At 38.6% G+C, this 16473-nt stretch overlaps 1 protein-coding gene across 1 annotated transcript in view; it reads left to right on the top strand.

Moving 5' to 3' along the window:
- RB1 (RB transcriptional corepressor 1) overlaps positions 1-16473 on the top strand; it is a gene marked incomplete at both ends in the record, with an annotated part of 78499 nt that overhangs the window by 12449 nt on the left and 49577 nt on the right. Inside the window, 7 exons of the mRNA XM_079547091.1 lie at positions 1905-1943; positions 3070-3137; positions 4402-4512; positions 6581-6729; positions 7881-7958; positions 10394-10503; positions 11812-11889. Coding sequence (XP_079403217.1) covers positions 1905-1943; positions 3070-3137; positions 4402-4512; positions 6581-6729; positions 7881-7958; positions 10394-10503; positions 11812-11889 — 633 coding nt within the window. The remainder of the gene's footprint in view (positions 1-1904; positions 1944-3069; positions 3138-4401; positions 4513-6580; positions 6730-7880; positions 7959-10393; positions 10504-11811; positions 11890-16473) is intronic.

The raw sequence follows: 16473 nt of genomic DNA, 5'->3' as shown, positions 1-16473 counted from the left end.
TGGGAACTGCTGAGTCACGGCCTGAACCTCTGATTAATCACCTGAGGCGAGCCATGAGTCAGCCAGAGGAGCACAGCTGAAGGCAATTCACCTGTGCTGCCAGAAGGGGTGGAGCCAGGCTAGACCTATTTAAGAGCTGGCTAGCAGAGGGGAAGGATCTCTTCTGGAGATCACCTCTCTTGGTGTCTTCTGGTGAGCTCAGCCGAAGGGTAAGCTCTTCCACCTATTCTCTTTTTGTGATCGTTGTCTATTTTGCCTAACTCTCTTGATTATATTGTGATTATAACATCTTGATATCTATTGATTATACACCCAGATCTGGAGCTGAAGACAGTTTATTCCAGTCTATGGGTGCTGCAGATACAACTCTGTAATCAAGGCAAACCTTCCTAAGTGGTTTGGTTGACCGTACAGTCAAAATTGAGGGATGATTTTTTTTCCTTTAAATGGGGGTAAATTGAGTTTGCTTATGTCAACCTGCAAAGAGTTTTGTGTGTATCATTTAAAAATCAGGAGATTCTCAGGTGGAACTTCTTTTGGGATCCTGTTAATCCAAGTTGATGAGTAGCTGCTCTGTGCTTTGATCTGAAGTCAGAGATGATAAAAAGTCTATCTATGTTCCTCTAACAGGCTACTGCCTGGTAGCATAGGATGCATGTTGGCAAGATCTGGTATGCTCTGAAGCAGTTTGTCTTGTCCATGAAATTCTATATTGTGCATACCAGTGAAAAACTGTTTAATATTAAACATTGATGAAGCATCATTAAAAAAAAATACTTGCATTGTGGGTCCCATTATTTCAAAAATAGTGTAGTATTTTTCACTTGCATGAGTTTGAGCTAAAAGTCATAGTTTTCTCTCCTTGACCATGAAGAGGCTCTCAAATGTACCCTAAATGAGAGGGTCACTAGAATGTAGAAACAATTCACAGATGTGATTTAAATTATGCTTTTCCAAGGCTATTAGTATTAACTTGGTAATATCACAGTATTTTTGTAGAGTTCATATTTGGCTTAAAACTGTTCAGTTCCATGCAAGTTGTAAATATTTAGTTTTTACCCATTGCAAGTCTTTCCTAAGCTATAAAAGCATCATTGCTTATTAACATGGGCATGTCTTGTTTTTCTGTCCCTCCTCTCACTCTTGAAACAGTGAATAAACAAATGAGAACTAGTTTATTTTTTCAAAACTTCTTTTTGTCCAGTGCATCCCTGAGGGAAGGCATCGAGAGGCAAACTATGCAGGCATGTTAAAATATAGTCAAACTTACACATACAGAGTCTGAACCTAGCATTAAAAACCCTTGTGTTTAAAAATGCCCTTGTTTTCCTGTTGCTTTTACACTGCTGCAGTTGAATTGCAGTTAAGAGTATTTTAATGAGAAGGATTTGAAATTCATGTTCTGTTCATATTTTGTTTTTGAACAAAGTTTCATTTTTTTTGGAAATGATGTATTTATAATGATAGGAAAGAAACATCAACTGTCACAAGGCTTGCAGTGACACTGGTAAAAGTTAAGGTTTTAAAATGCCTTTGCCTTTATACAGAGCTGTGTGCACAGCTGTGGCACATGCTTTACTGAGTTTTACAAGCTGAGTAACAATGTACACACATCCATTCTTTCTGGAATAAAATAGTAACAAATGTTATTACACCAAATTAAAATTGTTCTGCTGTTCAAGCTTGGACTTAAGTTCTTTTTGCAATAATGTTATTACTTCAGCTCTGGAAGAGCTTTGGTTGGGCCTGTTAATGTTTTCTCTAAGAGTCACAATTAAAAAAAAAAAATATATATAAAATTCTCTAATGTTTTTGGTATTTTCTTACTGCATTGAAGTAAAAGATATTATATAGTTTCCTTTCATAGAGGCGCTTAAAAATAAAGCAAAATTTTTATTTTCTAGGACTTGTGGCCTTATTTATCTGGAACAACCCAGTAGTGAGTAAGTTTGACTTTCCAAATTGTATTTGTCAAGATAAGATATCAGTATTTTGTCTTCTAACTCATTAAAATTGATGTAAAATTATAGTATGCGGTGTTTAATTTAGATTTAGTGAGGGCTCTGGATTTCAGTGAGATAGAACCATAGAATGGTTCAGGTTGGAAAAGACCTTAAAGGTCATCAAGTCCAGCCACAACCTGACCATAGTACCCTAACAACCCTCTGCTAAATCATGTCCCTGAGCACCACATCCAAATGGTTTTTAAAAACATCCGGAGATGGTGACTCAACCACCTCCCTGGGCAGCCTATTCCAGTGCTTAACAGCCCTTTCTGTGTAGAATTTTTTCCTGGTATCCAACCTAAACCTCCCCTGGTACAACTTAAGGCCATTACGCTTTGTCCTGTCATCAGTGGGAAGAGATCAACCCCCCTCTCAGTGCAATCACCATTCAGATATTGGAAGAGAGCAATAAGGTCTCCCCTCAGCCTCCTTTTCCTGAAGAACCCCAGTTCCTTCAGTCTCTCCTTGTAGGACATGTTCTCCAAGCCCTTCCCCAGCCTTGTTGCCCTTCTTTGGACCTGCTCCAGCACCTCAGTGTCCTTTCTGTACTGAGATGATGAAAGCTGCAGAAGTGATGTGGATGTATTTGATCACTTCCTGCATGAAGGATCGCCACCCAGTGGTGGGTGTCTCAGCGTGGTGGAAACAAGCATTTGGAGAGGGAGCTGCTTAATCATAGCAACAAATGCATGGATGAACAGATGCCTTAGCAACTCCCTAATGAGACTGAATTCATTCTGTGGCTTGAGAATAGGGCGTTAGTCAAGGGCACGAGAGGAAAAACTGCTGCTAACACTGAAGTGAATAATCCACATTCACTTTCTTTTCCAAGGATGATGCAGATGTTGCCTGATACTTGAATGGCTTTACAAAGGACTTAATATTTTCTTATATGTGTAGTCTTAATTATGTAGGGAATGGAATGAAATAAGTAATAAGTGTAACTATATGGGGAACATCACATACTGTTGAAATTGCTCCACAGACTGAAGCATGTTTGTAGAAAATTATAGCTTTATTTTACAGAGCTCTTAATGTGGAATCTTTATGTGTCAACTTACAGGATTTCTGCTGAACTCAGTTCTGTATTAGTCCTAAAAAATTACTGGATTACTTTTTTGCTGGCAAAAGGTGAGTTTTGATTAAAAACCATGTATTTAAATGAATATTGTTGAACTGAGTTTGTTTTGCATGTACTGTGTGGGAAATAGCATCATTTGTACAAATACCCATTGTATAGATCCAGCATTTTCTGACTGCATGGCTTTTCTAATTAGTCAGTCATATTTCTTTCTATGCAGATTAGCTATTCTTTTAGCTGGTAATGCTGCCATTGTATAAATATCTTCTATAAATATTTCAATGAGTATTTTACTTGGAACACTGCTGTTCTGCAGTTGAGATATGCTCTATAGTTTGCCTGTATTAGTATATGGCTGACTACCTGAAAAGACTGGCAGATCTTTTTAGACTAAGTCTCAGAAATTAAGTTCTTCAAACACTGTGATTCTTCCATAAAGAGGCTGAAGTCTCAGTTGAAGCTGAGTGATGAAATTTGGCTTTGGTAATACAGGAAGTCCTTTCTTGTACTGTTCCTGTGATAAGGAGTGCATCATGTCTTAACTGCTTCCTGCTCCAGGTCCGTTTTTCTCAGCTAATTTTCTAAGCCAATTTCAATAGCAGAGAGAGTGGATCTTTTTAACTGGACTTCTCCAAGCATAGGCATAATCCAGAAGCCATAAAGTTTTTCTACCCTGTCATTTCACTGAGAATCATAAGACAGACTGAAGTGGACCAACAAGTATATTTAAGTCCCTGGAGAGCCTGGGTGGTGCTTGTTAATTCAAATTAGAACACAAGTAGTGGTCTGTAGCTGTTCTGAATTGCTCTTGGCTTTTCAAACTTTTTATGGAAATGTAAGAAGTCTTGAAATGGCTCTGTAGATCTTCTCTGGCACACGAGTTGTACACTGGGAACAGCTGCAATAATGGAGTTCTTAAAGTATTCTTCATGCTAATGTCTTTATAATTGACAAACAACTCCCTACACAATGGAAGGCCTGAAAGTACAGTCAGGGTGTTTTGAATTTCTCTTTACTGTATATTAGGAGCTTATTTATGTGAAAGCTGCTAAATATTCAAAAAAGCAAAGCTTTAAGGTCATAAAAAGTGAGGATAGTGTAGATAGAGGTCTACACAGCTACTCCACTGTATAAAATGAAAAATGAATCAGGAAGGACTACTGAGAGCTTCAAAGAACGTTGACATCTTGCAGGATGTTTTCATTACTAATCATAGCGTATTTTATTAAATAAACTTGTAAATCTTAATTTTTTCAGATAATGGTTTAAAAGTTGAGTATCTCACATCATCTTCAACTTCTTAAACGTTTGCAGGTAAAGTGTTGCAAATGGAAGATGACCTAGTGATTTCTTTCCAGTTGTTGCTGTGCGTCTTAGATTATTTTATCAAACTGTCACCTCCTGCTATGCTCAAGGAACCATACAGTAAGGTTTTGAGTTTTTTGTTTATTACATCAATGTAGAAAATAAATGGGTTGAATTTCCATTGGAGTCTTGCTAACATTCGCAGTTGATATAAAACTGCCAAAGCATATTAAAATTGATTCTTTTTTAATATTCTAATTCAATTTAGATGATAATGGATTTGAATTAAGTTATTTTAAGGTGGCAGTGTAATAATATTTCAGTTCTGCTGTCTGTTTGCTATGTCCCCTTTCCATTTGAGTTGTTCAGAAGTTTGTGAGTAGTCTTGGCTTAGTAAAATAATTTATGTTCTGAGTGGACTATGAGGATTGAGTGCTATTAGAAAGCTTGCTTTGAATTACGTAAAGAGAAAATGCTGCTATGGTTCTTATTTCAGTGATTCATAGCAATATGATGACAGCTGAAGTGTGCAAGGTACTGGACTACACAGATGCTAAAAAAGAAATGCGTGATGGATTAGAAAAAATTACTGCAGTTGTAGCTCAAAATGGTAGAGCAAAAAGTAGATAATTTTTTTTTACTGCATTCACTTTCTATTAGAACCTGTTTCTTCCTCATTTTATGAAAATGTGTAATGGATCTTAGCTGTAGAACTCCCGTTCAACAAAAACTGTTGTACATCCAACTTTTGTACATGAAGCATGGGAAATACCAATCAAAAGTCAGAGAAAGCAAGCGTTTACTTTTCACTTGGAGCAACAGAAATCTGTTTTTGTTTTTGTTTTTTTTTTTTTTTTTGTTGAATAACTTCTACAAGCTGTGGATTTGATATTCTAAAATATTTGCAACCCTAGTAAGTAGAAAACAATTTTTAATTGAATGCTGGGTTTGCCTGGTGTTGGATTTGAATGAGATATTGGAATTTATAGCCTGAATCGTCCTGCTCTTCTCTTGTTTTACAGCTAAATATCCATAGGGAAAATGTGAAGACTGGCACCTCATTATTTAAAAAACAGGCTGTGTGTATTGTATCGCTGTGAAGTGTTACACTGTAAAGTGTTAAAATTTCTCACTTGTGTTGTGTAATAGGCACAGGTATTGTTCAAACTGTCACAAAGTGCTTCGTTCATTTAGCAAGTAACACCATTATTTAAGAGGCTTCGCATTATGCTAAACGGTGTCAAGCTTTGTGATGTTAAGAGTGTGGGGATTAAGATGCATCCACCAGAGCACTGTCATTTGTCAGAATTTCTCATGGAACAGTTGTCAAATGCAAATGTAGTTACAGTTGAGAACAGCTCGCTCGTAAAGAGTATAAATTTTGAAGCAGGTAATTGTGTTAACATATGTTAATATAATTTGGATATTTCAAGCTGATGATATTGAGGCCATTTGCACTGGAACAGGTTGCCCAAGGAGGCTGTGGATGCCCCATCCCTGGAGGCATTCAAGGCCAGGCTGGATGTGGCTCTGGGCAGCCTGGTCTGCTGGTTGGCAACCCTGCACATAGCAGGGGGTTGAAACTGGATGAGCATTGTGGTCCTTTTCAACCCAGGCCATTCTGTGATCCTGTGAAAATGCAACATTTTTACTGCATTTAAGTAAGGGTTTTTGCTATCTTCAAGGTGGAATTTGTTTTCTGTACTTGTTTGGCTGGGGTATTTGGAGAAATGAAGAACTCCCTCATGTTTCCACCAGCACTTGAGTTCTGCTTGACTTCATCAACCTTTAGAAGCATTAAGTCACTTTTTCAGCTCGTTGTTCCCCACTTCTGTAAAAACACAAGAAATAATTACCCATCTCTGAAAGCACAAGGCTTGCCTAGCTTCGCAGAACAGCTGCTTATTCAAAGCTGCTTACAACAAATGCTATTAAATGGCATTGAATACTTTTAAAATCAAAATGTCTAAATATTGATGCAGGAGTTGAAAAACTAGTTTTTGTTGTTGTTTTTTTTTTTTTTGTAGGAATGTTTGTAATGGAGGTTGCTTACCCACTAAAGAGAGAGGGAAGAGAAAAATTTAAGACTGCCTGAGAAGTCATAAATATTTAAATCTCCAAAGTGTTTTAGTTTGATTTTTTCCTTAAGATGACTGTAAACTTGTAATGGTCCTGCCTGTTTTTCCAGAGTCTGCTGTGACTGCACGGACTGTTAATGGTTCAACTCGAACCCCACGAAGAGGTCAGAACAGGAATGCACGCGCTTCAAAGCAAACTGATACAGATACAAAAGTTATTGAAATCCTTTGTAAAGAGCATGATTGTAATTTAGATGAGGTAATGCCTACGTTTTAATATATGTTGGATCTTGCTGCTAAACCCTCGCTGGGATATGAGCTTATTTAAGCATTTCGGTTTTAAAAGACTGCCTGTGTTTACTAATTATTCTCTCAAGTTCAAGTTCTTCAAGTTCTCAAGTTCTCAAGTAGTGAAGGTACTGTGCCATTGTACAGTTCTCTAGTAGGTAGGCTGAAAAGATTAAGTCCTTTGGTATGGTATGGGTGATGAGTTTCCCTGCTAAGGTTAACTGTGAAAAATGTTGTATGAAGGTTCATACTGATCCAACATCCAGTATGTGGATGCAGGCCTGCTCTGATGGGGGTTCACAGCTGCATCTCACAATAAGAAAATGACTGCAGATAATGCACTATTTCTACATGGGATCTTGAAGGCCTCATTCTCCTTTTTCTCTGCTGAGAAATCTATTTCTGTGTGAAAATGACTTATTTCTGAATATCTGAGCAGATGAGTAGAAGAAAGAGGCTGGAAAGGCTAATTCTTTCCCAGTTTAGTTCCTGCAGAGGATAATATGCTAAATGCTTACATTTGGAGTGGGTCCAGAGGAAGGTCACAAGGATGATCAGAGAGGGCTGGAGCACCTCCATTATGAGGACAGTCTGAGAGCTGGGGCTTTTCAGCCTAGAGCAGAGAAGGCTCCAGGGGGACCTTTATTAAGGCCTTCCAGTACCTGAAAAGGGTCTACAGGAAAGCTGGGGGGGACTTCTTATAAAAGCATATAGTGACAGGACAAGGGGAAATGGCTTTAAACTGGAAGAGGGTAGATTTAGACTACCCTCTCTAAATAGGAAGAAATTCTTTACTGTGAGGGTGATGAGACACTGGAACAGGTTGCCCAGAGAGGCTGCTTCCTCCCTGGAAGCATTCAAGGCCAGGCTGGATGGGGCTTTGAGCAACCTGGTTTACTGGGAGGTGTCCCTACCTATAGCAGGGTTGGAACTAGATGGTCTTAAAGGTCCCTTCCAACCCAAACCATGCTATGATTTAACTAAGTTTGGGGTACATAGGCAATTTTATTTTTATTTTCTTAAAACAGAGTCTCAGTTAGTTGACTGATTTTGAAACATGAAAGCAGGATATGCATGGCTGCCTCTATGCATTTCTAATGTTGTTCTTTTTCTTATTTTTAGGTAAAAAATGTGTATTTCACAAGCTTTATTCCTTTCTTGAATTCTCTTGGTGTTGTAGCCTCAAATGGATTACCAGAGGTAATTGGAGTAATTTAAGATAGTTTAACAACAGTGCTTGACTTGATGCCAGCTTGCTTAAGGTTTGCTTTATACGTTAAATGAAGTTCTAATAGGCTCTTCTGAAATCATTTGGCAAAAATGCATTGTTTTTCAGGAGTGTAACTTAACCAGGGGTTCCAGGATTCATGGATTACTTGTAATTTTTACACTTGAATCTACTAAATGAATTTCCTGAGATCAAGCTAGTGGTTTTGCTCAAAGCAAAGCATGGCATAAGATTTGAATATCCATGATCTTGCTGAGGCCATTAATCTAGGTTAGAACCATTACAGTGTCAAATCTCTAAAGTCAGTCTACAGATGCGTTTGACCTACCTCTGTACAATTGTATGCAAGAGTAAGCTTTAGTAGATAACCTCTTGTAAAGTAATTACGTGCATTATTCTTTAAGGAGTGGGTTAAGCTGTGCCTCATGTTGCTGTGGTGATGTGAGAATAGGCAGCTGTGACAGCAGGTATGCCAGGTGCATCTTTTGTTCAGTTTCACAGTATCTTGAGTGGGAAACAAAATACAAGACCCACTAAATGCCTTAATCTTTTTTAGGGTCAGTGCAATATCATGTCAACATATCAACATCTAGATCAGCTGTCAGATGAGCTTTTGTATGTGGGTAGGCATAGCTTGGAAGCCCTGTATGAACTACCAGGCAAGGATCATTATAAAGCTTATTAGCCAATCAGTGCTGCACGACTTAGCATAGTACCAAAACAGTTGTCTAAGACTGCTGATAGAAGATTCTACAAAATGATATTTGAAAAGATGTCCCGTATCACAAATCTTTCTGCTGCCACTTAAGTGTCTGATGGATGTTGTAAAACCAAATAGGAAGATGCAGATATATTTCACAGAGGTAGCCAGTCCGTGTCAGTAATAGCTGAGTTACTTGGTACAATTGCTAATAACATGAGATGTTTTTCATTAAAAACAACAAAAACCCACTGAGGTTCTAATAAAGTTCAATGTTGTTTCCAAAACAAAAAAAGCTTTTGGCACTTGCTGTTAGTATTTCAGTTGTCTTCACTGCATGCTTGATGGTCAAACTTTACAAACTAATGAATTAATGAATGAATGAATGGAGAACTTGTATTCTTGACTGAAGATTTCTCTCCAGTTAGCACCATGCAGCAATTTGGTATAGGAGCAGTTGTTTTTTGCAGTTTTTTGCAGAAAGAATCTGAAGTATATAAAGTTGGCAGGGGGGTTGGTCTCGATGATCTCTAGAGGTCCCTTCCAACCCCTACAATTCTGTGATTCAGTGAAAGTTAATAGAATAGCGAAATACTTAACAAAAGGAACACATAAGCCATTAGGAAGGTAATGATAAGATAATAAATTTTTCCTAATGAAAAAATTAAAGGTGATGGGAATCTAAATATATCAATAACATCAAACTTCCAATCATGAAATTGATTTGGTGCAAATTTGCTTGGCAGAGATGAAAGAAGGGATGAGGAGCAAAGCTGTGGAGGAGATGCCTGAAGCTTGTTTTAGCTTGGGGCTGCTGCGTGACTCATTTTGTTTCTTATGCACTCTTGCCTGTCTCTGTAGCTGGAACATGATAAAGTGCAGCACCATGTAGTGTGTTTAAGGGTTTAGGGAACAGATAATGGAGTTGACTGATTGCTCCTGCAATCAGACTTGAAGTGGAAAGGTGGTATCAGGCCCCAGTTAAAAATTCTGTACTTTCAGTTAGTGTTAGTCACTGAGAAAATAACCTCACAAACTTTTCTTGCAAAATGAAGTCATACCAATGTGGGATCTGATTGGCTAAGATGCTTTAAAAAGAATAATAATTTTAAAAAAGAAGGATGTAGGATAATGTTTTGGTTTTATATAACTTATGTCACTTAAGTATGTCGCTTAAGAACAACATCAATACAAATATTAACATGTAATGAGAAAACTCTTTTTACACTTAGAACAAGATGACTTGATTTTGGATCTCTGCTTTCATCTCCAAACCAGCAGTGATGGGGGCCTAGTGGATTGTCTAGCAGCTGTTCAAAGGACACTCGTTTTACATTTCCTGTCCTTGGAGACACTTTTTTTTTCTGGAAGGAAAGACTTAAAAGCTTGGAAACATTAGTTTGATTTGCAAGTCTACATCTTCTACTCCAGATATTTTTAGCTTGTTTACAGTATGAAGAGCTATGTATCTTCAGATGTCTTATGATCTTGGATTGTTCTCTCTTACAAAAGGCTATCTTTGTTTGTGCATGGGAACAATGATTTTTCCTCTGGGTGTGCTTCAGCTGTTTGTATGAAAAGTGACTTTGAGGGTTCCAAGGTTACTCTGAGTTTCAGCAATATTCACTTGTATTAATGAGGTAGGAGTAGATTATATTATTCAGTAAATTTGTTCCTATTAAATGTTTTTTTGAAATATTTTTCAAGGTTGACGTTCTCTCAAAACAGTATGATGAGCTTTATCTCAAAAACAAAGATATTGATGCAAGATTATTTCTGGATCGTGATGAAACTCTACAGCCTGATGTTATAACATGGTAATATTTTCACCTACTGCTTCTGTATTTTAGTAGAAGGTGTGGATTCATGGATATTTTTTTCTTCCTTCTGTGCTCTCAAGTGATCTTTGTACCCTGTTGATATTTTATGTTTGTAGTTCAGCTAAGATATTTTTGGCATCACTATCCTTGCTTTACATTACATTAAATAATCAGAAAGCAAGCGATATGAAAATTGTACTTCAGTTCTTGGGCAAGCCTCTGTAGTCCAGTGGCAGCTGAGGAATCACAAAGAGAAAGAGGCTACATGCTAGTTGTTGTGTCCAAGAATGTGTTATGGCTCTGGGGCCAGCTGGGTCCTTTCTGTCAAACTCTTTCCTAAAACTGGCCGGTGACGCATGTAAGCAGCCTGCTGGGAATGCTCCTGAGTCCACTCTGACTTCTGACTTCGTACACAGAAATTGTTTGGGAATAGCAGCTTTCATTGAACATAAGTCTGCCACTGACAATTTAACAGAATAAACAGTTGAGTGCTGATGCCTGGACATGTTCCCTGGTGCTGCTGAGTGATACAGATGTATCTGAATTTTCTTAGTCCTGCTGTAAAATATCAGTGGTTGCTGATAATGTAACATTTCTGTAACTTCATGTGATGTTTGCTCATTGTGTAAGTGTGTGACTTTATCTATGCTAGAAAAACATATTAATTTAAAACTGGATAAAAATGAAGCTGTATGTAATATAGAACTAGAAAATGTCTGAGGATCATAGGGCCAGCAGGGACAGCCAGAGCAGATGCCCAGGGCCATGTCCTGGCAGCTCTGGAAGATATCCAAGACTCCACAACCTCTGTCGGACTGTGCCAATGCTGTGTCACCTGCACAGCACAGAAGTGCCCCTGGTGTTCAAAGAGAACCTCCTGTGTTCCCATTCATGCCCATGGCCCCTGGTTTTGGCACTGGGTGCTACTGACAGAGCCTGGCTTTGGTCTCTTGGCACCCTCCCTCAGGGATTTATGGTCATTAAGATTTCCCCGAGTCTCCTCCAGGATGAGTATTCCCAGGTCCCTCAGCCTTTCCTCATTGGAGGAAATGTCCTGTATTAGCTCCACATTTAAATTAAATTGTTACAAATAAAATTCTAGAAAAGAATAAAGTTGGAAGGAAACTCTGGAGGTCATCTAGTCCAACATCTTATTCAAAGAGATCTCCTTAGCAATATAAATTACATTATTCTAGATCTTCAAAAATGTTTCAGAGCCTTTTTTTGTGTTGATCAATAAGCTTTTTGCAGAAGACATTCCTGTGTTACTTTAATGCTTCATAAGCTTATTTTCCATTTCCATAGCTCACAGCTGGAAAGAACACCAGGAAAAAATAATCCAGATGAGGAGGTTAATCATGTACTTCCACAGACTCCTGTTCGGTATGAATTTTTCACTTGAGCTGTGTTGTGTTTGTATCCTAACTTGAAATACCCCGAGTGTAGGTGGTTTTTGTTTGTTTGTATAAGACAGAACCTAGTTCTGCTTACTAGAGAGTAGTGAGCACGTACTTAGGGATGCCTAGAGTCTTCAGTTCCTGGTTAAGTTGTTGGAAAATAGTTTTTTACTGAACTGTAGCATGTGGTATGTGTAAAATAGTTCACTATATTTGTTAATATGAGAATGAAAGTTTATACTTTCAAGCTAGTACTTCTATAAAGTGATATTCTCATCCTTTTCCATCTTCATTCTAGCTCTAGATCTTCGTGGCTTTGTTTCCCTATACTAAACTTTGTATGCACGTGCGTTTCTTCTCCCATGGTCTTTTCTTTCTAGTGTTCTTACCTTTTGTATTTGGGAAGATGAACATTTCTGAGTACTGACATATTCTGGTCTGTTGGTGAACAGATATAGCAGATACATGGTATCGATTGCAGTCCAGTACAGAAGAACTGCAAGAATCACAGAACTGTAGGAGTTGGATGGGACCTCAAGAGATTGAGTCCAACTCCCCTGTTAAAGCAGGTTCCCTACAATCAGTCACATAAGTAGGCATCCAGATTGAATATCTCCATAGAAGGAGACTCTGCAACCTCTCTGGGCAGCCTGTTCCAGTACTCCATCACCCTTACCATGAACAAGTTCTTCTGCATGTTAGTGTGGAACTTCCTGTGTACAAGTTTCAAGCCATTGCTCCTCATCCTATCACTACACACTTCTTAGAAGAGCCTGCCCTCATCCATTTGCTTCCCGCCTCCCTTTAGGTATTTGTAAACATAAATCACATCTCCCCTCAGTCGTCTTTTCCCCAGGTTGAACAGATCCAGGTTACTCAGCCTTTCCTCACGTGGGAGATGCTGCAGGCCCTTTGTCATCTTTGTGGCCCTGTGCTGGACTCATTCTAGGAGATTCCCGTCTTTTTTTGAAGTAGGGAGCCCAGAGCTGCACCCAGTATTCTAAAAGTGGCTTCATTCATCAGGGCAGAGTAGAGAGGGAGGATCACTTCTAAGCTTGAGTTCAGTTAGCCAAAGAGGAGGAGACTTGCATGTATCATTTTTCCCCTGTGCCAAGCCACTTGTTGGCAAATTAGTATGATGCTGCGCAATAGTGAGTGCTTAGAAATTCCTGGTGCTCGAGAACTAGTCAGCTGCACCATTGCAGTGTTGTGTGCTGTGGGGATGAACATGGAAATGTTTGTAGAAGCAGTTGTTCCAGAGGTGTCAGCTTTAGTAAAATGTGACAGTGAAGTTCGTTTTCCGTGCTTGCTGTATAAATGCCTTGCACTCTAGCATTTTGTAGAGATGAAAGTCGTAAGTAAACATAGTATTTTAATTTATCTTATTCTCAAATTACCTAAAATACTTTTGCTTTGTTTTTAAAGAAAACAATAAACTTTTAACAGTGTAAATGTGCTTTTTGAAAGAATGGACCCTACGTTTATGCAAAATCTGCTAAATATTGTCTAAATTGAATTGTTAAACAAGAAGATCATTGACAACAAAGGCTATTTTTCACAAGTAGCTTGTTACTAATGTATTTGGTTATACTTGCTTAAACAAAAACCTCTATTAGCCAAACATCTGTCATGGTGTTGAGTTCTTAACATGGAAATCTTTGTTAAAGTCCAGCAGTAGCAAGTTTCCACAGTCAGAATTTGAAATGTGCTAACAAATTCTGATCACAGAATCACCTGAGTAGGAAGGGACCCATGAGGATCTCTGAGTCCAACCCCTGACTTCACACAGCATCACTCAATAATCAGACCTGATGTCTGAGAGTGCTGTCCAAACACTTCACAATCTTCAGCAGCTCCTTGTCCCCTGCCCTGGGCAGGCTGTTCCATTCCCACCACCCTCTGGTGCAGACCCTGTCCCCAGCCCATGCTGTTCCCTCAGGCCTGTTGCTGTCACACACAGCAGAGCTCAGTGCTGCCCCTCCACTCCCTGCAAGGAGCTGCAGCCTCCATCGGGCCTTCCCTCAGCTCCTCTGCTCTGGGCTGAGCAAACCATCTTTGTAGCCCTCCTTTGAACACCTTCCAATAGTTTTATGTTCTTTTTATGTTGTGGTGCCCAGGGCTGCATATGGTACTCATTCATATTCTCTTTAGCCAGACTTCTTCATGTATTCCAAAAATGCTGCTACTTAAGACAGTCCAAGTGGAGGCTTGTTAATCAGCAGTAACTGTGGCTGTAGCAACCTGTTTTTCATAAAGCTTGGGTCTGTCACTAGATGGCAGTAAGCCTTTGATCACCAGTGTAGAATAGGAAGTCTATAAATCATAGAATCACAGAATGGCCTGGGTTGAAAAGGACCACGCTGATCATTAAGTTTCAACTCCTCTGCTATGCGCAGGGTCGCCAACCAGCAGACCAGGCTGCCCAGAGCCACATCCAGCCTGGCCTTGAATGCCTCCAGGGATGGGGCATCCACAACCTCCTTGGGCAACCTGTTCCAGTGCATCACCACCCTCTGAGTGAAAAACTTCCTCCTAATATCTAACCTAAACCTCCCCTGTCTCAGTTTAAAGCCATTTCCCCTTGTCCTATGGCTATCCACTGTTGTAAATTGATCTAATTAAAGTTACAATGAAAGAGCCATATTTATTACTTTGTCTTCTCATAACATCCTTTTTCTGGATTTTCTGGAACTAGACATCTAGGACCTGCTTTTAGGCCTCCTGAATTTTGTGAGAACATAATCATTTTCTTCAGTGGATTTGTGTCTTGTCTTTTATGTAAAAAATCAGTAGAGCAAATCACAGAATTGCAGGGGTTGGAAAGGACCTCTAGATTTCATAGGGTCCAACCTCTTGCCAATGAAGGTTCCCTACAGGAGGTCACACGAGGAGGCATCCAGATGGGTCTTAAATATCTCCAGGGAAGGACACTCCACGACTCTAAGGGCAGTGCACTCCAGTGCTGCATCACTCTGACAGTAAAGAAGTTCTTCCTTGTATTAGAATGAAACCAATGGGTGTAAGTATTGGTTCAATGCATCAGGAGGATGGATTGCGTGATTTCATTCTAATTTTTTTAATCATCCTTATACTTGTCATTTCTAGAGCTTTGGTAGAGGTGTTTTTACACTTCTGTGTTTCAGCAATAGGTTAAGGAGTAATGCATCTTTGAGCTACTATAGTCGTAATAACTGAATGTTTTTTCTATGTTCACTGTGTTTGGCTCACATCAGTCAAAAACTGAGGCTAAACAGTGCTGAGATTTAAAATAATAAATTAATCAGAAAGTAATGAAACCACTGAAAGAATCAAACACTTTTTTTAGAGGAAGAAAAATCATTATTATAATCTCTCAAAAAGAGGAGAAACTTAATGATACTGCTTAATACAGAGCTTGAATTCAGGTTTTGTGGTAATGGATACATGATTGGTTCCCTGTAGTTGTGTGAATAGCAAAGACAGAACAATCCATTATATCCCCAAAAGCTGGAAATGTGGACTGTTTGAGTGCTGCTCAAGCACATATCTTAGTGTCCCATATTGGAAAATCTTTGTTGTTCGTATTTTCCCACATATCTGTATTTCAGTCATCTGAATAACGTGGACTGTTTGAGAAGAGACTCTGCTTTCTTATCTTAGAATAATGATCCTTCAGAAAGTTATGAGAAGCGTTTGTCATTGGGATTTCAGTTTTAGAGAAGAGTGAAAAATGCCTCCTTCAGAGAGATGCGTTCACCCTAACAGAACTTAATATGGAATAAACAAAGATCTTATGCATTTGTCCTAAGTATGTTTTTATTTTTTAAACTATAGCTTCTCTAAAATACTGTTGTTACTTTTGTTACTTGGCTTAGCTTTACAAAGTTAGCTTCTGGTCTAAACTTCTAGTTAATCCGTTGGATATAAATCAGTGGATATTGCTTGTATTTTTGAATCTGGTTTTAGCAAGAAAGCTGTAGTAAGAAATGAAAATAATACATGTAGGTGTCATCCAATACTTCAGTGCATCCTATTTCATAAAATATAGTATGTATATTTGGTCCACTCTTCATTTAGCCTGTAAAGAAATTGTTCTACTTTGTAAGGAGATATTTGCATTTCTCAGGAACACTGAGAAGCTGATTTAATGTACATATCCTTTTCCCCATCCGTAATGCTTTACAAGCTAGGAACATTTTCTATTTATGATCTTTCTACCTTCTGTATCTGCAGGTAGGTCAGAATTAGTATTTCAGCAAATTACTGCCTTCCTGTTGGAAGCAAAAAGGACTGAAGTTAACAATTTTGTTTGGTTTTGTTTTTACATGACTTTTGGTTCAGATCTGTGGAGGGAGAGGACTGCTAATATTCTCATGCCGTATCCAATGGGAACATCTGCAGCTCTACCTCTATAAGTTGTGTTGTTTTTTTTTTTAAATGAAGCAACATTGCTTTAAAAAGACTGTGTTGTCTCATGAATAGATAGCAAGAGCTATGTTTTAACACTTCTTTCTTACTGCACTTATGAACTTAAGACTTGTAACAAAAGTCATCTTCATTCACCAATCTTTTGTATTATTGATGGATTTTT

Source organism: Tetrao urogallus (assembly GCF_951394365.1).
Source record: "Tetrao urogallus genome assembly, chromosome: 1".
Taxonomy (NCBI): domain Eukaryota; kingdom Metazoa; phylum Chordata; class Aves; order Galliformes; family Phasianidae; genus Tetrao; species Tetrao urogallus.
Note: the sequence above shows the minus strand (reverse complement) of the source record. Positions and strands in the feature narration are given on the sequence as shown.